This window comes from Pungitius pungitius, chromosome 6 (assembly GCF_949316345.1).
Source record: "Pungitius pungitius chromosome 6, fPunPun2.1, whole genome shotgun sequence".
Taxonomy (NCBI): domain Eukaryota; kingdom Metazoa; phylum Chordata; class Actinopteri; order Perciformes; family Gasterosteidae; genus Pungitius; species Pungitius pungitius.
This window is the reverse complement of record NC_084905.1, coordinates 2996833-3019384: the sequence shown is the minus strand read 5'-3', so window position 1 is coordinate 3019384 and position 22552 is coordinate 2996833. Positions and strand designations below refer to the sequence as shown.

At 44.5% G+C, this 22552-nt stretch overlaps 1 protein-coding gene across 2 annotated transcripts in view; it reads left to right on the top strand.

Moving 5' to 3' along the window:
* Positions 1-22552, top strand: part of btbd11b (BTB (POZ) domain containing 11b) — a 52648-nt gene that overhangs the window by 28492 nt on the left and 1604 nt on the right. Inside the window, exons 2-15 of one of the 2 annotated variants that reach the window (XM_037451485.2) lie at positions 4233-4403; positions 10934-11138; positions 13622-13774; positions 14032-14197; positions 14968-15057; positions 16555-16656; positions 17845-17938; positions 18152-18287; positions 19188-19408; positions 19517-19695; positions 21185-21290; positions 21578-21680; positions 22125-22206; positions 22326-22394. In XM_037451485.2, coding sequence (XP_037307382.2) covers positions 4233-4403; positions 10934-11138; positions 13622-13774; positions 14032-14197; positions 14968-15057; positions 16555-16656; positions 17845-17938; positions 18152-18287; positions 19188-19408; positions 19517-19695; positions 21185-21290; positions 21578-21680; positions 22125-22206; positions 22326-22394 — 1877 coding nt within the window. The remainder of the gene's footprint in view (positions 1-4232; positions 4404-10933; positions 11139-13621; positions 13775-14031; positions 14198-14967; positions 15058-16554; positions 16657-17844; positions 17939-18151; positions 18288-19187; positions 19409-19516; positions 19696-21184; positions 21291-21577; positions 21681-22124; positions 22207-22325; positions 22395-22552) is intronic. The other variant, XM_037451486.2, reaches the window with a different exon arrangement.

Here is a 22552-nt window from a genome sequence, read left to right as displayed (position 1 = left end):
TGTATGGTTGTGTGTCGACGAGTTGTATTGTATGTACTCGCATGTTTTTTTTTAGCTTTTTGCCCAGCTGCCTGCCATTGTGTCATCGGCCACAGTCTCTACTGAGCTCTCATCTCTTTAGTATCATCTCTCTTATCTCTACTCCCTTTAAGCATTAGCTAGCTGATGGTATCCGATCCGTTATGCATTTGATTTCATTACTGATGAGGCAGAATGATCAAAGGACCAATCTGTGGAACTGTAAACAAATGTTCTTCCAAATTAGAAACTAAAATGAACTCTGAGGTTATTTAAAAAAGTGTAAATTGAAAATATATTGCTGATCAGTTGTTGTTTTGAATATAGTTTTAGCCACCTGAGGGCAGAAGGACAAGCTGACACAGCCATGTGTTCACTTAAAATGTCTTTTTTTCGCACATCCATTAAATGTAGAGCAACATTGTCATTCATCCAAATTTTACCCCGATGTTTAAACTCTGTCTGTGTATTTATCCATCTCTGATTAATAGCTGATAAATGCTCCGCTGTGTTCACCACTTAGTCGCTAAATGTGTGTGTTGTAGCATCCAGTCAATACACACATATTGAGTAATGTAGCTGTAGGAATCAATCTGGTAGACGGTCCCTCGCTTACTGATGAAAGGGCCGCCAACAGAGGACAAAGACGGGACGCATTTAGTCGGGCTGTGAGCTCGTTTGTCTTTTGCTTCTTGATGTCTTACGGACAACTGCTTCGAGGAATGTCCACGGCGAGTCGTGAATTCAGTCAAGACAATGTAATCTAATACAGGATCCCACCTGACGCATCATTATTCATAACGACTCGAACACGGGGGCGACGAAGTGATTAAATGGACTGTGGACGCGTCCTGTGTAAGCAAGCAGAAACCTCAGTGGAGTGACCTTGAACAAGATGTGGGACTAAAACTGCCCAGCAGCCACAAGAAGCAACGTCGTGTGTCCGAGAATGACCTCGGACCACTGCTTGGAGGTCAGAAGTCATGCTCGGATACATAACATGACGTGAATTGTAGTAGTTTTGCATGGTTTGGAACAATGCAGCCCTGTTTCCCCTCAACAGCCTGGATCCCTAATGTGATCACCCAGAAGGAAGGAAAGATTCAGTTTGGATTCATGTGAATACACTGTTCTCTTTGCAAGGCACATCCCACTTAAATCTTTACATGAAGTACCTGATTAAGACTTGAATTACTTAAATGTGTCTGTGTGTGCATAGCGTGTTCACATGTATTAACCCACTTCCAGTTTGGACATTTACGTGCTTGTGCATCTATTTTATTGTTGTACAATCCTCCTTTTTTTAAGGCTGGTACAAGGTTAACGCATTAAAGACCTGTGGCTGCCTCCTGTGGTCACCTGGGAGCCCAAAATGATGCAGTACCTCCAAAAATAAGTAATGTGTCACATTCACATCTCTATTTCGACAATTGCGCACATGGTAAAGATCATTTAGAATGAATAAGTCAGTCCCTCAGTGAGGGAGAGGTATTTTAACACGTCTTAGCACACGCCACTACTCTGCTTGCTGCCTTCCATCTCACTGGGATCACTGGCCTGGTCCACATATGGTCGCCATCTGGCCTGGCAGAACAGAGCCGGAGCCTAGCGTGGGGCAGTGCTACTGGGATCCATGTACAGTACCGACATGATTAACCCTTCAGAGCCACGATGGTGCACTAAAAAGACTGATTATCTTATATTTTACGGCACCGCTCGAAGTGTGTTTCTGTCTTGTTGCGTTGTCTCAAGTGAGCAATCTCAATCGTGCAAGTGCTCCCCTGTTGGACCTGTTCGTACAGCATATTCACCCTTTGATCAGATCAGAGCTTGACTCGACTCTCCCTGTGTGTTATCTGTCGGTTTCAACCCAAAGCCAGAGCTGCAGTGTGTTTTAGGGAAGCGCGCTTCTCCGTGGGTCCCAGTCCCTTCAAAATAGATTTAAGTGCAGGGTAGGAGCCACATGGAGGTCAGAGTTCCTGTCCCGCTGCTGTAGTCGACCCCGAGACACGTCACTGTGGATCTACAGAGGCCTGCCTACGCAGCGTTGTTTGGCAGTGCCACATTTCGGAGGCATACATTTATCCACATTCCACAAACCCTTCCTTTTGAATACCAAGAAGAAGTCTGCGTTTTTTCGTATTTTGGCCAGAGTTTTGTTCGGTGGCTTGTCTCGTGGAGTATGTGTTTGACGATAAACTCTTCTGTGTGGCAGCCTCTCACAGAATATGACTAAGGTGCTTCCGATGACATCTCACAGGGAACCTTTGAACTCATTACTTCTTCTTCAGTGACATAGTCAGGGCTGAGCATCATTCAGCCTCCTCTCCTGAGCGAGGCTGAATAGCTGTCACATGGCAAACCAAAAAATAAGTCCATTTTATGTATATATATAGTGAACTTCTTTTTTGGCCAGTTAACTGCCTACTCATCTTGTTTAGTTTTGAAACCATTACATTCGCAGAGGGATTTCTGGTGCAGTGACAATCACAAAGAGGATGGTGAAAGCCATCATTCAAGCACACACACACACACACACACACGGCGAGCGCAGCGACAGTCGGCAGCGTGTAAGAGCTCCATCAGCTCTTCCCCGGGGGTAGACAGTGCATCGCATTAGCTCGCAGAGAGCCAGTGAGTCACCTTGCATCACTCCGTCCTTGGAGCGTCCCACTTCCCCGTCAGCTGGTCCTGTGATTCCTCTCAACCAAGGTTAAGGAGCCGCACCGCACACGCTCGAAATGTAACAGCGAGGCGTTTTTTTTTTTTTCAAGTATTGTTAGGGGGGGGTCGGAAAAAGCGATGCGGGTCCATTCACCATTTCCACACGGCAGCCCTGCAACACACGCTGGCAGCCCTGTGTGATTGAGCAACCCCCAACGGACAAGCCAAATTCTGATGACGGGGGGGGGGGGTTGAAGGTTGACAAGGTTAAGTTGAAAATGATAGTGTCTGCAGTGCAATGTTGAACCGAACCACACACCGTGGGCGGTGAATCCCGTGTTGGCGCTATAAGTGGGCTATTTACTGCGGTGCATGGCTGTTTAACATGAAAGTGGGAGTGGTGAGGGAGGGGCCAGCGTGGCCCTCCCGCTGCTTTTCAAATGGTTTGAGAGGGATTTCCTGGAGTTTGCCCGAACAGCTCGCCAAAGCTGGGGCCCATTCTGATGGATTCAGTGCTCGTTGCTACAGATGTGCAGGTTGTCAGTGGCGCTCTGAACTGAAAGCTGATGCGTAGATGAGATGGTGCTACGGCTCTGTAGATTTATGACTTGATAAATGACTCTATTTCCAGATGTTTTGTGTTTTGTGTGTAATGCATCTTGAAGTGAACAAGTGTGTAATTTGAAGCACGCCTTTAATAATTGGCATGAAGAATGGCTAAATATATATAATATGTATATATCGTAATTCATCCTGTTTACCAACTATTTGTATTTTTCTATCACTTGTTATCACTGTCCCATTATTTTCTCTAACCCAACCACACATTTTCTCACAATCCCTTGCATGTTTTTAACTGCTTCCTAAAGAGCGGAAAACTACACGGTTTGCAACTTTCTGCTCTCACAAGATGAATGGAGAATGCCACTTTCGTTGCAGGCGCATATGCATTCAATTAGCAGCATATTATGAGAAAGGAGCCTTGAAATCCAAAGTTAGTTTTTTAAAAGTATGGTAAAGGCTCAGTAGAGAGTCACTGCTTTCAGCCGTTTCATGAGTCCTCGCCCTGTAAAACGATAAGATGGCTACAGCACGAAAACTGTCCTCAAAGCCAAATGGAAAGCGGTCTCCCTCGTCCCTCTCAGAGCGAGGAAGACCAGCGAACATCAGAGGAGTGACTAATGGAAAGGGATTTGTAATGTTACACGTTACTACCTTTGGGAGAAGTCTCTGACAGGTGCAACCAGGAGGCATAAATGCTACGCTGCTCATTTCCGAACCGAATGTACTTCAATTGCAGCTTTTAAACAACTTGAGCTAGTGTTTTTCAACAGAGTCCAAAAAGGTCTCATTCTTTAATACATAAAGGGAAATAATGACAGCATTAACGTATAATAAACTATATTTTACGCTCCCCTTTTCCATCACGTCGTCATATAAATTGATCATATGCAAATATCAGTCAAATTCAAGCCTGTATTATTGTGTTCTACCGTAGCATTAATGCAATGCCTCTCTCTCTCTCTCCCCCCCCCCCCCCCCCCCCCCAGGTGTGCTCTGCCTACCTGAGGGCCTGGCTCCCCACAGGGACCAGCAGCTGCAGCAGCAGCAGCAGCAGCGAGCGGGGAAGAGCGCGGAGGGGAACGCCTGCAGTCAGCCTGAGCTGCGCTCCATTGAACAGTGTTTACTGGCCACAAGAGTGGGCAGCATCTCTGAACTCAGTGAGTCGTGTGGGGTGTGTGTGTATGTGTGTGTATGTGTGTGTGTGTTCGGGGGGGGGCTATGACAGGAAAAGACTGGTTGCGATGATCAGCGTGCTCTGCAGTCATTGTACCATGCGATTTAACTGCCCATCCTCTCGAGTCCAGCAGCTCACTGGTTTCCTGTCTTGCATCAACAATGCCGCCATGCACACCATGTCACACGTCACCATCACAAGTACGGGTTATTTCACGAGTAACGTTGACTTTCTCCTCCCGAGCCTCAAACTCATGCAGCGCCTCATCGCCCCAAAACCAGCACGCAAACTCACCAACAGGCTTTTTACGGCAAAGTCCCTCGTCATGGCATGAAACGCACAGGTGTCACTAATATCGTTGACAATGGCAGAGTAATATTCAAGCCTCCCAGTAAGTAATGACGGTGTTACCGAGAACCGGCATGCTCAACAGCAGGACACTGAAACGGAAACCACATTTGAAATGCAGCTGTCATTAATTATTCAACCCGGACTGCTTCTGCTCTGCCGGGTCAAAATGTCTTCTGTGGAAAAGGTTTGTACCGTACATTCTCCAGAGGAGCCAGAGGAGGAGCAAAGTCATGTCCCGGGGTTCAAAAGACGCATATGGGAATAACGTTTTTGGGAGGGGGGGGGGCCTCCGCATTGGTTTGACTCTGCTCAAAGAGAGCACGTCGGTAACCAGGTATCTACCTTTTAAAAACACTGTGTCGGTGTTTGAGTGCGAGTGATATGGCTGAAAGCTCTGCTTCTTAAATCAAATCATGGTTAATATGGGCTGGTTTTTGATCATTTACAAATAACTCTAAAATAGTTCAATACTTGCTGTTTCCAGAATCTTCTTTCTCAGACTGATAATAGCTGTAAGCATCATTTAATACAGCCAAAGAGTATAAGAGAGCCTTACAGAGCTGCTAGCATGGCTGTAGACTCTTCACTTTTAGAGATCTTCATCCATTAAGACATGACAAAACATTTTGATGAGTGTTTTTTTCAGGTTGTGCAGCTTGAATTACTAGAAGTCTCCTTCATTTTGGGGTTGGACGATATTCATGCCTAATGTTACAAATATTGTCCCACTCTATCAGTAGTTTACTGTATCATCAATCTGCTGTGCATACATATGTGCATATTTATTAAATAAGAATTAGTGCACTCTTAGTGAGAGCAACTCTAATGAACCAAAGCTATTTATTTAGCTAATAAGTTTGACAAGCTCTCCAAAAGTTAATTGTATGTCTGTCCACACACAATGCGCTCTTTATTCAAAGAATAATGGGGATGGGAACGATTTCTGAATACATTTAAACTAGGGGTGTCAAATGATTAAAATTTTTAATCAAATTAATCAGAATTTTCAGTGGATTAATCATGATTAATCACACCTGAATCCTAACCATTTTTTCTTTCTGAAATGCATACTAAAGATAAATAACAGGACACAGATACATAATTATCATTATTATTATCATAATTATTATTTTTTACATAAATACATGTTTTTGATATTTGACTTGGTTTAATTCATTCCAGAAAATAATCAAATCAATGTTATTTGATAAGTTACAGACTGATTTCCCTGCATGGCTCTAGAAGGGTCTCGAGCCTTTGCAGTTTATCCCACTCTGCTGTGAGTTTGTGCTCCTGCGATGACCAGACATGACCAGACATGTCAACCCTCCCGATGTTTCAAAGCCCCTCCCGAAAATCTCCCGGACCGACCTTTCTCCCGATTTCCACCCGAACAACAATATTGCTGCACCACCCGTCACTGGGCGCGCCGTTTCAGACCGAACAATAATAAAGGTTACACCTTGAAGTCAAGCGCGGCGATTAGAACGACTGGCGCTGCAAAGAAATCCGCTACCACCCCCATTTCAGTGTGAAGTATCCCCATACCTGGGAGGAATTACATCGCATTGGCTTCTCTTCCTCCGCATGTTTCAGAACAGTATTACGGGTCTCTCCGATGGTCTTTCCTCTATCTCAGTGCTGCTCTTGCTCTGCTGGGCGGAGCTTTTTTTCTTCTCTGTTCCGCTGCGCGAGAACCGGGGAGGGAGGGGGGGAGGAGGGGGGGGGGGGGGCGGGTCTCTGGCGCAAACGACTTGCTGAACCTGACGGCCTGACATATGCCTGCAGGTGGCAGTAATGTGTTGTATAGGATGAAGTGCATTCCCTAGAAGAAGAGGTTCTTTCCGGACCTGAATAATTTGTCACACTGCGCATGCGTGAAATGCGTCAAAAAAATTGACGTAATTAACAACAAACAGCTAATTAACGCCGTTAACGCGCTATTTTTGACAGCCCTAATTTAAACACTAACAAATTTTCTGATTGTGTTTCACCCGACTGTCTTTACTCAGCCAACAAAGATTTAATACACAATTCCACCAAAAAACGAATTTCAGCACAAGATCTTCACTGAAATGTCCTCCTTGTTTACTGAATTTTCTGAATTCTCAAGAAATTCGAAAGTGGTGTAAACTCACTGTGCAGCAATCAATTGGAAAACCATCTTCCCGTGGACTCTTTTGATTTAATCATAGACCCGAGATTCTCATTGGAAATGCTGAATTGTTTCGTTTCTTGGATGCATGAGATTTTTTTGGTGCTCGTTCTAAAAAAACATATCTGCAGTGCTGCAATGTTTTCAGACAGAAGAATAACTAATTACAGAAATGTAGTGCAGATGATGTCCTGATACGCTATTTGTGAAGAATACAAAGAAAACCCTTCGAAACCAAACAATGAGGATGAGGTCGTTGAGTCTGTTTTCTGTTGTCATGGCATTGGGATGTCGAGGCAAGGGTTGGAAAAGAATCCTTCCAGCATATCTAGAGTAAACACTTATCATTAGATCAAACACAGAGCCAATTCTCCTCACTGTATGTCTTCTCAGGAGCGCTGAGGCAAATCGCCAGTCATCTGTCCATGTTGTATTGACGAGGTCATGCAAGAACTCATTCTGTTGCGTTGACACTGCCAACACACTCTGAGACAACAGAGCCTCCAAAAGATAATAGCAGAGCTTAGGCCAGTGGCGATGTTATCAGCAGTGGAGAGGAATTTCTTACATTAAGTATTTGCAAAACAGAGACACGCCACAAGCCAGGAAAATGAATAATTGAGAAAAGCAGAACAGCATATAAAGATTTCATTATCAGCGCGTCATATTGTGCATCTGAGAGCGAGCGCAATCTGGGAAACGGTGGAGAATAAAAGATGGGAGGATTTGAGAGTTGGATTTTCTAAAATAGATTCCTGGGAATACAATAACATTAATTATCATCCCATTCTATTCCGCTGGCATTTAGACTCAATTTTCCAGCGTTTTTCTCCCAGATTTACCTCTTTGTATCTTCTAATTTTCTCCTGCGCTCAAATACCAACTTAGCATAGCTGAAATGACTGTCCAGGAAATACTGCAATCATTAGGATTCTTGGTGCTTCATTATCATTAGTAATGGCAGACAAGATCACAGATTAAATATGTTAGATACATCATTGTTTGTAACTCGGGTGAATGTATACTTAGATTTCTCTAAATGGGTGGAGCATGAAAGATACATGCAGGTCTTCTCCATATGAATATAAATCCATACTGCTGGATGACCACAAAGGACGCAAGGTCAAATGGCAGTGACCTCTCTGGTTGGTCGTTTTACAGTTAGTTAAATCATTTTTGAACTTTATTTGATTGTTGTTGGACACAACAAAAATCACATTATACGATAACAAGGAAGAGCCTTTTTAAAAATTGTGATTTTTCTTCATGTCTTATCTGACTTTTTTCATTTTTCGTGAGTTTTTAGTGATGCGAATGGGAATGTTTTCCTCCAAGAGTTTCTGCCAATAGCCAATAAAAAATACTTTGCTCTCAGTAAGCTTTTCAGAGAGCCATGTTGTGCAGCAGCAGCAAGTCACCTTCTTAACATCTTTATGCATATATACGCTAAACATAAATGCATATGTACTGTACTGTGTATATGCATTAAAGGCTGAAAACAATGCTTAATTTGACTGTCTAATAAAAGTAGAGTCATTTAGGAAATGGTGCAATTTATTCTGTGTAATTACGGATTATACATTTAAACATTGAGAAAAGCGAAACGCAAACCAGTGGTGGGTATTGCATGGTTTAAATGTGTACATTTCATTTGCGTGTGAGGCAAAAAATGAAATGTAGCCACGTGGAAATTAACAGGACGGACATCACGTCTCATCCTCCTTCCCCTGAGTGCGCGGCACACACCATTGCTCCTCAAATAAACATTTCCGAGACGTCCGACAGCAAGAGAGTCGTCACCTGATTACTCTGTGTGTGTGTGTGTGTGTGTGTGTGTGTGTGTGTGTGTGTGTGCGCCGTCTTGTGCAAACTAACATTGCCTGTGTGCTTGTTGCCAGTGCAGATTGTATTGCAACCCCTCAGAACGTATGATGTGAGGTCACCCTGAATAGTTAAAGTAGACGTGGGTAGTGATGAGGAAACACCCTCTGAGTGAGGGTTCCACTCACGGCACAACGTGAACACGATCATTTCCCGAACAGTGTTTTATATTCAAACAGTTCACTTGGTTCTCTTAAGCTGTTGTCTGTCTCAGTGATTCTGTTTTCCCGATAAAAGCAGTAGATTCAAATAGAAAACAATACAGACAGCATGTTTTTCCCTCTCCTTTATCTGATATGCTTTGTAGTCGGTGGCTGAAAGCGCTGGCTGCTTTTAAATTAGACAACTTGAATACGGGCAAGGATGACTTCTTGTATCGTGTTTATTTTTTTTTTATAAATGTAGTCGAGGCTGCAAGGAAGCAAATAATTGAAACACAGAAACTGTGATGATGGCCGCAGCTGTGCAGTGAAACCAAGACCCATTCATCAGTACCCAAAGGAAAGCGAGGGACTGGCTATTTACTATAAAGCCTATAAAGCCTTGAAAATGGTTGTTTTGTTTGAAATGAGAGTTAATTTTACATTTCCAAAGACTTTCTGTCTCACTTTTAAACATTAACCTGCATTCACAGTTCCTGAAGTAATGAGCAGTTTGGTTGTTATTTTTGTGCTGCGTTGCATTTTCGGTTACTAACCTTAAAAGGTGCCAGACGTCATAAAGTCCCTCGTAAATCAAAGCACTCATTTGTGTGATTTTGCTTTTCTAAGGGGGTTTTAAAGCGTCGTAAAGAAAGAGCGAATCGTCCCTCTTCTTATTAGCATAAACAATGAATTATCCCCCGATGAGGTATTGATTAAAGGCTTGAATGTTGTAATGTAAATGTTATTGACTTCTTCAGCTTTTTAAACTGCTGTACTTCTGTCCGTCCTCCCTCTCCTTCAGCGCCAAACAAAGAATCCTCACTGATACTGAAACACATTGAGTAAATCCCCTCTTCAGCAGTTATTTCTGCAAACACCTGCCCAAGGACCGGCGGCGGTTTCGCATCATGCGCTAAGCTGCCGCCGCCGCTGCTGCTGCTGCTGCACTCTCTCGGTGTTTTGAAATAATCTTCCTCCTCCGTCCGACCTGCCGGCGTTGGAGATGTCACAGGCCAGCATGAATGAGACATGAGACCGGGCTGTTGCTGACCACCTCGGCTACCCTTCACCGAGCTTAAGAGGGCACTGTTACAAGCTTACCTGTACTCCCGTTGGTACAATGAAGAGAAGGGAGGGGGTGACAGATCTGGCGTGATGTTGTCCAGCACATTTTATCCTACCAGCAACAGTCCCCCAAAGGACTGTGGAGAGGTAGGAGGAAGATTGCATGAATGCCGTCCCCTCATTCAAGGCATCCTCTTCACACCCGCCTCTCACATTTTAGGGGTTAAATGGAATCTTGGCAGGTGTCAAATAGCCGAATTGTGATGCTTGAACCGCTTGGTCTATGGAAATGAGTTTGATGATGGTTTGTTCTCGCAGGGTTTGTGTTGTGTAACCCCACTCATGTATTAATGGGGTTTGGGTCTGTGATTATGTTATCTTGAGGTGGACGGTGTTCATGACTGTGAGTGAAGCTTGAACTGGGTGTACTGCAGTCTGTTTGGTCCCTTAAGTATACAAAAATGGGCAAACGATGCTTTTCCAGGATCTGTTTACTTTCTTTTAAACCTGACCAGATTTTTTTCACATTTTTATTAGTAGAGTCCTCATAAGCTTTGATTTTTAAAGCCCATCTGGATGACCTTAAAGTACTGACAAATTATGCAGGGGAAATAGCTTTGAGTAGCTAATGTTTATCCATAAATATTCATTCTCCACACAGCAGTCCTGAGCATAATTATTCTCCCTCACCCAGTGAGCAGCACGGGAAAGGACCGAGAAGAACTCTGTCTTTTTCCGGATTATGGTGCGGAAAAACTCTCAATTTCCCAGGACAGAGGGCGGTCTAAGGGCGCTTGGATGAATGAGCATGAATCCCCGGTGTCTTTTCTAAGCATTCATGTCCTTTACCCTCGTGCCTGGATGTGAAGTCCTTTCTCATTACTCGTGTTCCTTTTTGTGTGTGTGTGCGCGGCTCAGGTGACCTCGTGTCCCGAGCCATGCACCATCTGCAGCCGCTGTACGTGAAGAACCACAACAACGGGACGCCCATGCACCAGAAGAGCAGCGTGATCCACTGGGCGCCCGAAGCCATCTACACGCTGTGTTACTTCATGCACTGCCCGCATATGGAGTGGGAGAACCCCAATGTTGAGCCCTCAAAGGTCACCCTACAAAAAGAGAGGTGAGGAGCAAACATCATGGTTTTTTCATTTTGGTAGGTTCGTGTTCACTAACAGAAACTAATAGAATAACAACACTGAGACTGAAAGCATTGAACGAAATGCACTAAATTGTAATTTTCACAAATAGAATTTAATGCCACCACAAAAATAGGAAAAGCTAGTAACAGGAATTTTTGTATTAAAGCCAATCATACAACATCAGACCCCTTCTCCTCCTTTGGTTCTGCAGGACAGCACCATTTCTAGCTGGGACAATCATAGAAGAACGGCAGATCTCAGTGAGAAACTCTCTTTAGGTCCCCAGCATTTATACTTCTGCATCCCAGACACTATCCAAGAGAAGTGCAGACATGGTTCTGCTGTAACTGTACACCTCTGCAGACTTTTATTATATTTCTGTCTCTCCATGCTCAATTCTGAAATGGAACACCTTCTTTTTTTTTTCGACCCTGGAAGGAAAGCACAGTTTTATATAAGTGAATGGTTGACTTATTGGCTCGTTGGGGGAGTCTTTTAGGTGAGCTGAGGAGTTGCAGAAACGGTGCCGTCGGTCAGTGATGACAATCACTGCCACTGTTGGTGACTTTTGCATGAATGACATACGGCTGCAGCAATGTTTCCATGGTGTAAAGTCCCCTGAGGCCTCATCATGTGGCTTTTGGACCAATCCCAGTTTTCAAGCACAAAGCCAACCTCGCAATCTTTGCAGTTTCTACATATGAAACACATTTTTTTTCTTCTTCTTCTGCTGTTTTTTTACAAGCTGTTCAAACATAGTACTCGTCATATCCCACTCTAGCCCTACTACCTTGAGCTGTTTAGTGTTTCCTGCAGTTGGGGGGGAAAACCCCTGTCGGCATGCGGCAGAGGTAGGAAACAGCTGAGCCTGGTCAGAGCTCCTGTGGGGCTCCAGACTGAATCACCCACGTCATGCTTTAGCTGTGATCACGATTTTGAAAAAGGAAATCATATTTGAGCACATTGCCAGAGCCGACGTTGGGGGAAGCGGACCTTGGACTGCTTGTGAGCGAACGTGTCCCTTTGAGGGAATTTCCGTCATCTCGGTCCCTGGACTCTTGATTAGGTGTGCGTGCCTCTTAAACGACGTCTGCGGGGAAAATAACGTCACGTTGCCTGCGGGTCAGGCTCCTTTTGAAGCTAGCGCACAACAAAAGGGTTCGCATTTCTTAGTAGATCAAACAGTTATTGTAACACAGTGCCATCGACGAGTAGCTAATTAATAATGAGTGGCACGAGAGCCTCGAGGCGTCCTTTGTAAACGGATGCATTGCACAGCAAACCCGTGGAACAAGACCAAGTGTCATCGAGTAGCAGGTCTGTCTCATAAAAAAAACACATGAGCAGCTTTTTCTTCAGCAGCCTTTCGAACCAACTGTATCAAAGATGCTTTTAAAACCAAACTGATTTTTAATGCCATGATCCTAGTTTTATATGATTAATGCAAGATATAAAGGGAAAAAATAATGTAAACTAAACCATCTAAACTTAAAAACTTTACCTTTTCTCTAATTATGAAAGATATTATTACTATTATGTATTGTATGTATGACATCTCATTGTTTTACATAACTGAAGAGAGTGTGTGTTCATATCCACAACACATGTAAATGTATCCTTATCCTCGCATGGATGAGTGCAGGAGACAGGTTGAGACAGGAACCGTTGTTATTTCATTAACATGGGGTATGTGGAGCCTGCAGCCGTCTGCAGACATTTCTGTGCAAGCTCTATATGGAGCGGTAGGTTTGCAAAATACCAAGAAATCCTTAGTTTACAATAAGCCAAGGAAGAGCTGCCATAAATACTGTAAAATATGTCGGCATGCAATAAACACACTCACCACCCATTATGTTTACAGAGATCATTATGATGTCGTACAAAACAGATTAAAAGCAGAGCGATTACATTCCCTGTGTGATGATGATACACATTAATGCTGTAACGGGGCAATACGTTTTACAGCATGAATGAATGAAAATGCATCACACATATACGTTGCGATTCAATATGTGGGTTTTTATAGCTCATTACATTTATGGGCCTCTTTAACCAGCAGAGCTTGCCACGGGTCTGACATCATCAGCCTCGTGCACAGCTCTGCTTGTCAAGCTTTAGGCCCTTAGACGTGAGCAGTGTTTATAAAGATGAGGTCTAAATTTTCATAGATACGGACTGCATGAATCAGAATAAGCATTTTTGAAAGATGGTCTATAATCTGTGATGATCTTCCTCACATCAAAGTGTCTCCCTGTGACTTTGACGCTGGCTTTTTGATTTTACATGCCAGACATCCCAAACATCCTCTGTGGCTGCCCAGCTCTCCGAAATAACATGCAAATTCTGTGCTAGATGGATTTTCCTTGAAGGTTCCTTTGCACATTCATGTACCCGAGTTGGGGCGACCGAAGTTCAGCCTCAGTCTCTCGCGGGCCACAACGTGTACCTCTGTCTCTCCCTACAGGCCGTTCGTGGTGCTGCCGCCCCTGATGGAGTGGGTGCGCGTGGCTGCGGCTCACACCGAGCACAGGCGCAGCTTCTCTGTGGACAGCGACGATGTTCGTCAGGCTGCCCGGCTGCTGCTTCCCGGAGTCGACTGCGAGCCCCGGCAGCTCCGGTACGGCTGTGCGCTACCGTGCTGACCTGCGCGCGGGGGGGGGGGGCGGGGGGGGGCGCCTACGACGTGCAGCCAGTCTCTTTATTTGCACGCGTAAACAGCACAAGCAGGGGGACACATCTATCACAAACCGTGACCTCAGCTTCCCTCCTGTAGTGTTAGAGAAATAAACCTGTGATATATTCGAGGGATAGATGTTATTGTCACAACAATAATGAAAAAGAATTGTGAAGCACTCTGTGGGTTTTGCTTTGCAGAACGGACGACTGCTTCTGTGCCTCAAGGAAGCTGGACGCCGCCTCTACTGAAGCGAAGTTCCTGCAGGACCTGGGCTTCCGTATGCTCAGCTGTGGTCGCACGGACCTGGTGAAGCAGGCGGTCAACCTGCTGGGGCCCGGCGGGATCAACAGCATGAGTGAGCAGGTTAGAGACACAGTCAACATGTTCAATAATGCATGCAAAAGCACAAGCACGGACACACACACACACATACTTTGCTTGCATGGCTCCTTCACCTTTAAGCTCCCTGCAGGCTTTTGGGCGGAAAGGCAGCTATAAATACAAAACTATATTCTGACATTTTTCCTAAAGCCTTCCTGCCAAGGAGCGCTGCATTATATCACAGCCGCCACCTCCAGTGTAGAAAATGATCAGTGAATATTGCATGTTTGACTTGGTTTTTCCGTGGAAATCAACGTTAAGTGTTGGACTGATCCAAGCAGAAACGTTCAAAATATAAAGTTTAGTAGTATACTTCTCCGTCACACAAGTTATGCTGGCGTCTCTGTGGTGGCCAAGAGGGGGCATTGATTCATGCGGCTTTGCGATCTTTTAAAAAGATCAATAGCAGAATATTGCTCTCATCAGCCTCAAGGAGCCAGGAGGGAACCAGTCAAAAGTACAAGTTTAGAGGAAAAGTTTGGCCAAAAAAGTAAATGACGCTAAAAGTAAAAGTTCAAACACTGGTCTATTGTGTGATTGAATGAACACATCTTACAGTCGGCTAACCCACTTTTGGGCCTCGGCGCATGTGAGTCACCAAATGTCCCATAACTGGACTCAGAGGGGCCCGTACACGGGAGTGGCGAAAAGTCAACCCTTCGGGGGAGAGGCGCCGCACCTTCGGGGGGGTGACCAGACGAAGGCGTGTCTGTAGCCTGTGAAGTGATGCCGGGGCTCCTGTGCTCGTGCAGGGGATGACCCCGCTGATGTACGCCTGTGTCCGTGGAGACGAGGCCATGGTGCAGATGCTGCTGGATGCAGGAGCGGATATAAACAGCGAGGTGAGTGCTGGTGACAGTGTGTCCAAACTTTTGACTGGTACTGCACGTGTTAAGTCATAAAGAGAAACCATTTGTTAGCATTGTGAGCCGGTATTTAATTGGAGAAAACCAATCATGTTGTCCCTCATCTCCCATTGTTTGTTCTCCCCCATGTGTCATGCTGCTAAGTGTTTGGTGATCACGAGGCTACGACTGCTGCGCCTCGGGAGAGGATAGGCAGCGCAGAAACAGATTAAGAATTATATTCGCTGTGAAACTCTCGCACTGGAGTTTCAGAGCATAAGACATGACTCAGAGGTTTTTTCTTCGTCAGGGAAAAAAAAAAAAGCGATAAAGATCGGCTGATTAAACATAACTGAATTCCTCACAGGAGCCTGCAGAGAGTGGAGAGGGCGTTCGTTAGCTGTGCGGCCTTCAGAGAGGTGGTTCATTTAAGGCCCCATGACCCCGGCCTTCGCCAGGCACCTCAGCAGCAACAAGTGCTCTCAGCCATTGTGCCCGAATTGATTTGCAGTCCACTGCATTCACGACCCCTGGACAAAGCGCAAAGCACACAGTCAACTTGAAAAAGAAAAGTACCCACTATCGGTTCATTTTTATTCATGCAGTCTTGAACCCAGTTAGAATTTGAACAGTTGAAGATAAATGTTGCTTGTCTTGGATGTTTCTTTCCACAGCTCGGGAGGCTCAGGGGAATCCATGCTCTTTAAATGCTCCCAGAGCCATTGGTATCACTTTATAATACGGTGTGCCATTGACATTGTAATTCTGTTCTGTGAATCGGGTACCAAAAAAAATAATGACTACTTCCTACTAGTACTTGAATGTAGAAGAAAAGCATACTATGGTACTAGAACCTAAATTGTCCATTTTAGAGGAGGAATAATTAGGCTATTTTTGCAAGGACTGGGTCCAGCAGTTTAGGGAAAAAACGCTGTGAACATTTACAGACAACTATGATGTAATAATGGTAAATTCAACCAGAACTGCATATGAGATCCCAGTCCTTCATTTCATTTCCTGTGCATGTGTTTCTCCTAATTATTGCAGTTTTGCGTTGTTCATGTGTCTCATGTATGTTTTGCTTCCATTCGGCTCCCAGTTACTCACTGCAGCCTGGCCAGAGAGAGGTGCCTTGGGGGGGGGGGGGTCGGGTCATGTCGCTGTCAGAGAGACACACAGAGAGATCATTAGGACGAGGCCTAACTTGTAGGATCAATCCATCATGTTCATTAGGAGGCCAACAAACTGACACGGTGTCCTCTGCAGCCCCAGGGTTCCTAGTTAATTACTCTGATTGGTCCTGTAGTGCTTACTACCCCCCCCCCCCAACCCCCCCAACCCCCTCACCCACTCCCCCATTCCTCGTCCTCTCCCTAAACTGCTTGTCTTGTGCTCCGTAGGCCGTGTAGTGGTTTTAATGGCTTCATATCTCTCTCTCCCCCCATCTTTCTCACTCCTACCTACCCACCCTACCTACCTGTGTCCCTTCCCCAGGTGCCAAACTCAGTGCACAAACACCCCTCAGTCTTTCCCGAAATGCGGCAGGCGACGCCCCTCACTTTCGCTGTGTTACACGGACATGTGCCCGTGGTGCAGGTAGTGACATCCTTCCTCTCGTTGTGCTTCAGCTCATGGTTGGTCATGGTTGCCATTTTGGTCATCAAAGCTTTTTGGTGGTAATGACGATGATGATGATGATGATGGTGATGATGGTTCTCCAATACAAGTTTCCTCTTCTGTTTTCTTTTTCATTTGATTTTGTTTGTGTCGTGTACAAATGGATCTATTTTATTTTAATAGGGGGTGTTTATTCAGTCAACCTTTGGATCCTGTCTATTTCCATTTTTGAGACAATGGATCAGACTGCATTTAGCGAGTGGAAAGTGGAAACACAACAGTCTAATTGTTATCGAACACATTTGACTAATTCTGTCTGTCCTCCAAATGATCTCCATTGGATTTTAAATCATTATATTCTAATGGGGTGTTGAATAAATCTGAAACCCCAATATCTTCTCTAACGGACAGCAGCTAAAATAATTACATCCATTCAAAAAACCTGTTATTAAGAATGTCATAATTTGACACTCGATATACACTCAATTTACAAAGATCTTTATTTATATGTAGGGCATGTATCATCGTATTAGATGGTAATTTGTTATGAAATGTAGGAACTTGTTTAAATAATTTAATAAAGTCAGCCAGTAATTACATTTAGAATATCATAAAGAAATAACATTAAAACCTGATTTATGAGACTATTTATCAAATGTAGTTATTAGTCCTGCATTGGCCTTAAATTATTATCAAACATTAAAAGAGCAACTTGAACTTTTGTGACGCCTGTTCATTTTCCTGTCTAAGATCGGATGAAACTAATACCGCTCCCATGGCTGTACAGTTATTAACATGAAGTGGGAGCAGGAGATGTTTAACTTACATGTAGCGTAAAGAGCGAAAGTAAGCAGCCAGTCTGAGAGAAGCCAAGAAAGCAATTACATGTATTCCCCCAAAAATGTTTAATTGAAAATGGGTAAACATCAACATTTGGTTAGATTCTGAAGAGCAGCAGATTTGCCAAAGTAAAAGTCAGCTGGGAGGACCGAGAAAGTGTGAGAGTGTGAAAGTTAAATATTCACTATTCACTATACAGAACTTCCTTCTCATTAGCCAACCGAATCTCCCTCGTCTCCTCACCCTCTTCTCTCCGTCTACCTCCTCGGCCTTGCATCTTCTCCCCCCCCTCCCCCACCCCTCCATGTCCCCGTCCAACCTCTGCAGCTGCTGCTGGATGCCAAAGCCAACGTGGAGGGGTCCCTGCAGGACGGGATGGAGAACTACACAGAGACCCCGTTGCAACTGGCTGCTGCAGCAGGTACAGAGACCCAGCTGTCAGCGTGATGGCAGGCTGAGCATTGACTTCAGAGGCATATTCACCCTGGGGGGCCTGGAAAAAGGAAGACGAATAGCGGGCATACAGAATATAATGACTAAATGTTCATCCACCCTCATTTGTTGTTGTTGTTGCAATAATTGTATTGTGTGTCTGCGTGCATAAGCTCTGCCAATTTCTGATCTTGGTGCGCAGGTAACTTTGAAATAGTGAGCTTGCTGCTGGAGCGGGGGGCGGACCCCATGGTGGGAACCATGTACCGCAACGGCATCTCCACAGCGCCGCAGGGAGACATGAACTCCTACAGTCTGGCAGCAGCTCATGGACACAGGTGTGTAACGCGCATTCGTGTCCAATCAGGAGAACACACTCCTGAGGGAATAACAAGAGCATCGTACACTTTGTTCATTGTGTGTATTTAGAATACAATATTGTTCAAACATTACCAGAGCATGTTCATAAAATTGAGACTTCATTTGTTGGATTGGTTGGTTAGAAATGGCTCAATTCATTTTGTGTTTTCTTATTTATAGATGGTACATTGCAGAGACTAAAAACACACCACCATACTGAATATATTAAAATAAAGACTAAAACCAAAATAAAATACATTATATTTTCAAAGTTTCAAGGCTTTATTTATAGAGATCTGACTAGCCAAGGTCGTTTGCTCTCTCAATTATTCTTTAATGAATTGTAATTAATTGAATAACTCATAGTCTTTTCCTGAGAACTTTTTATTCCATTTCATTTTCATTTATGGTGATTTTTTTCTGAAATGCTGCCAACCTGTAAGAAATTGCGCAATCAATTTTCTCGTAGCTTTTTGTTACAAGTGCAATTTCAACCACACCTACTGGAGGTTTTTTTTATCATCAGTGGAGAACATAGAAAGTTAAATGGACAATTTTTAAGTATGTTTATTAAAATAGACTTGTGCCTATTTGTATAAAATGAGAGGCTTCCCCCTTTATTTAAATTAAATGAATGTAGTTAACTGTTCTTGTGAATTTAAACTGAGCCACATACAGCAATCAAAGCTGCTAGACCATTCATTTCAGAGCAATGACCTTCGGCCACAGTCAGATTCCTTTTGCCTCAAAGTGTGAAATAGTACAAATCCACCTGTCTGCTTTTTAATGATATTGGCCTGGAGTCTCGAGCAATAAAAACCTATTTAACAGAGCCTGTAGAGGCCAATGAAATGACAGGTATCTTTCGTTTTGTCTAGGAATGTGTTCCGTAAGTTGCTGTCCCACACAGAGAAAGGGAAGGGCGACGTCTTATCTCTGGAAGAGATTCTGGCAGAGGGTTCGGAGCTGGAAGGCAGAAGTCCGTCTCAGATTGACCAGATCCGAACCGGGAAAGCCAAACTTAAAGCCCTAAAAGAAGCCATGTACCACAGCGCAGAGCACGGGCACGTGGATATCACCATAGATGTACGCAGCCTGGGTAAGTCACGGTTCAAACCATCTAGTCACATTCTGTCTGCAGTGCGTAGCTTCCTCGTGCCCGTGTGTCCGTGTGTGTTTACCTGTGCACTTCCTGTGTGTTTCTTAGGGGTCCCTTGGACTTTGCACACTTGGATGGAGTCCCTGCGCACGTGTTTCCATCAGCAACGCCGGCCCCTGATCCAGGGTCTCCTCAAGGAGTTCAGCTGCATCGATGAGGAGGAGTACACCGAGGAGCTCATCACACATGGTCTGCCTCTCATGTTCCAGATCCTCAGAGCCAGCAAGGTATTTCACCCTTTGCATTTTCTCTCTCCTGCTCCATCTGCAAATGCGTCGGCTTTGTTTGCTTGGGATTGTCCTCACGCGGTAAGGTCATCAGCTTCTCAGAGACCGGCAGAGCCCCCGAGACCTTCTCCATACCAATAACTTGAGATGATGATGATGATTGATGGCGGGCCTCCTCGTTCCTATCTGCTCCCGCTCATTAGATCAGGGGCCTGTCACATTACTTGAGCTCACACTCCCCACGGTGGGGCCCGTGTGAGCCTTAAAACAGCGCATCGTCTCGTCTGTCACCTCTGTTTGTTTTGTCTACTTTGCATTGGGACAGTGCTTCCCTGCCATCCCATGATGAGCTGCGCTGTCACTTCTGATATGGGGAAAAATCGACTGCAATGTGTGCACGCACGCACGCACGCGCACACACACACACACACACACACGCACACGCACACACACACGCACACACCCAAACACATTTGAGCAAAACACACAAGCAGACTTGCAGAACCTCGCATGGGTGTGCAATCCCATATTGACAGTATGCCTTTTTCTCTCTCCCAAACACACAAACACTGATACACACTCAGGACACGCAAAGCTAGCGTGTGTGGGTTGTCGTGGTGTCAGCCCTTGTCTTTGTATTGGATGCTGTGTGGTGGGGGAAGGGATTCCTAATCCCTACGAGGCACTCGGTAAGGTCCGAGGTGCTCTACACATCAAGGTATCGGCCGATTTAAGCCCACTGAACTCTCCATTCAACCATTTGGTTAAAGTACTTTCTGTTCAATTCAGTTTAGCTCAGTTTGATCCATTGAAATAACTCGACTTTCCAATCACTCCGGTTCATTCTCATCCTATTTTCTTCCTCCATCCACCCATCCATTATCCACCTACCTACCTAACTATCGACCTTTACTACCTTCCTTGGCAATTTACTCATTCAGGGGGGGGGGGGGGGGGCAATTTCAGACACGCATATTTGTCCCTGATACAATAGGCAGCTTTCGATGGCTGATTGTTGGCGTCGCTCCTCAGTGAGAGCGACCAGCTTGACGGCACACATTGGTCTTGTGGTGGCGCTCACCGCTGTGGAGGCTGAATGGCACTGCTCCCCCTTCTCCCCCAGCACCGCGCGTTCACATTGCCATGGTGTCCCTGATCACGGTCCCCCCTCAGGAACCCTGGCTGTAGGAAAAAACAGCTGATATTCATCTGGTTCCCTGTCAATGGTGTGAAAAAGCTGCAAATATGTGGTTTCTCAGAGGCCCTGCCTGAATAAAGCTGAACGCCGAGTGTGAAACAAGGCTGCAGAAGTTAGACCTCTCTCACTGTGCTGGTAATTGTGTTGGGGATGTTTGTGTAGGAGAGGAGCACTAAAGTAAGCACTTGCGTTCTTGCATAACGTGCACTTCTGTGTTGGATCAGCAATCGCCCGCGCACGCATCTCTCCTCGGCTCTCTGAGGGTTTGTTTTTCTGTCTGTGTTTTGTCAGAATGAGGTAATCAGCCAGCAGCTGTCTGCAATCTTCACCCAGTGCTATGGTCCTTACCCCATCCCCAAACTGGCAGAGATCAAGAGGAAGCCGTCGTCCCGCCTGGGTGAGATTGTGAAATCTATACTGTTTATGTAAAAGTAGAATGCTGCGCAAAAACACTACATTGATGGATTTTATTTTGAGTTGGCTCTCACTAATAAATGCATAATGCATGAAAATGGAAAAGTGCACCAGGCGCCATCTAGTGTTCGGGGGCTGGGATAGACATTTCAACAAAGTTATTTTGAAACAATAGCCCGAGATTAGTATAGAATTTAGCGATCTAGGCTAAATTGTAATCCCCATGTGTTTATTTCTATATTAATCTGAAAACCCCCACATTTTTTTCAGATCCTCTCTTCTTGAATAATAAAGACATGTCGGACGTGACATTTCTGGTGGAAGGGAAACCTTATTATGCCCACAAAGTCCTGCTCTTCACAGCTTCCAGCAGGTACACTCACTTCATCACTGACTTAAGTACCGGAGTACAGGAAATATGCATGTTCAATATTCCTTCCAATAAAGGATTCTGCTGTTCAATAAATGGTGACTCTGTTCTAACGCTATCTGTCTCTCATTTTAACGTCGAAATTTTTTTTGTGATTTGATACAGAACTGACCAAGCACTCCAAATGCTATGTTGATATGTTGCTGTCAGAGACATTTGTTTCTGATTCTAGAGAACGTCTATTTCCCTCTCATGTCGTATTACATCGAGTATAATCAATCAGTCCTGTCTTAATGGGACAGATGAATGACCCATCACTCAAGTGTGTTGTTGACAATATGTACCAAGAGATAGTATATAACGGTTTATTGCTCTATTAGGGAACATGAATAAACATAACAAATGATAATCCTTTAATTTCTCTCTTTCTGTCTTTCCCTCATCAAGGTTTAAATCTCTTCTAGCAAACAGACCTTGCGGTGAAAACACTTGCATTGAGATAAGCAATGTTAAATATCACATCTTTCAGGTATTGCAATTATTTTAAACAAGGGGCACTTTTGAATTGTACTTAAACCGTGCTTACTTGCATGTGTTTATACACTAGCCATCCTTGAATGCAAGCTGACACGTGTTTCCTCTTGACAGCTGGTGATGCAATATCTCTACTTCGGAGGGACAGACGCTCTGCACATCAGGAACACTGACATTATGGAGGTCAGGTCCTCATCACAGACATTTCCATTCACACAGAAATCTTTACACTATAAAGCAATAATCTAGAAACTCAAGGTCACCCATTCCTGTTGCACTCTTGGATTTCATGATTAAATACCAAACTAAATCCTAAACTTGCTTCTGAGTTAATTATCATG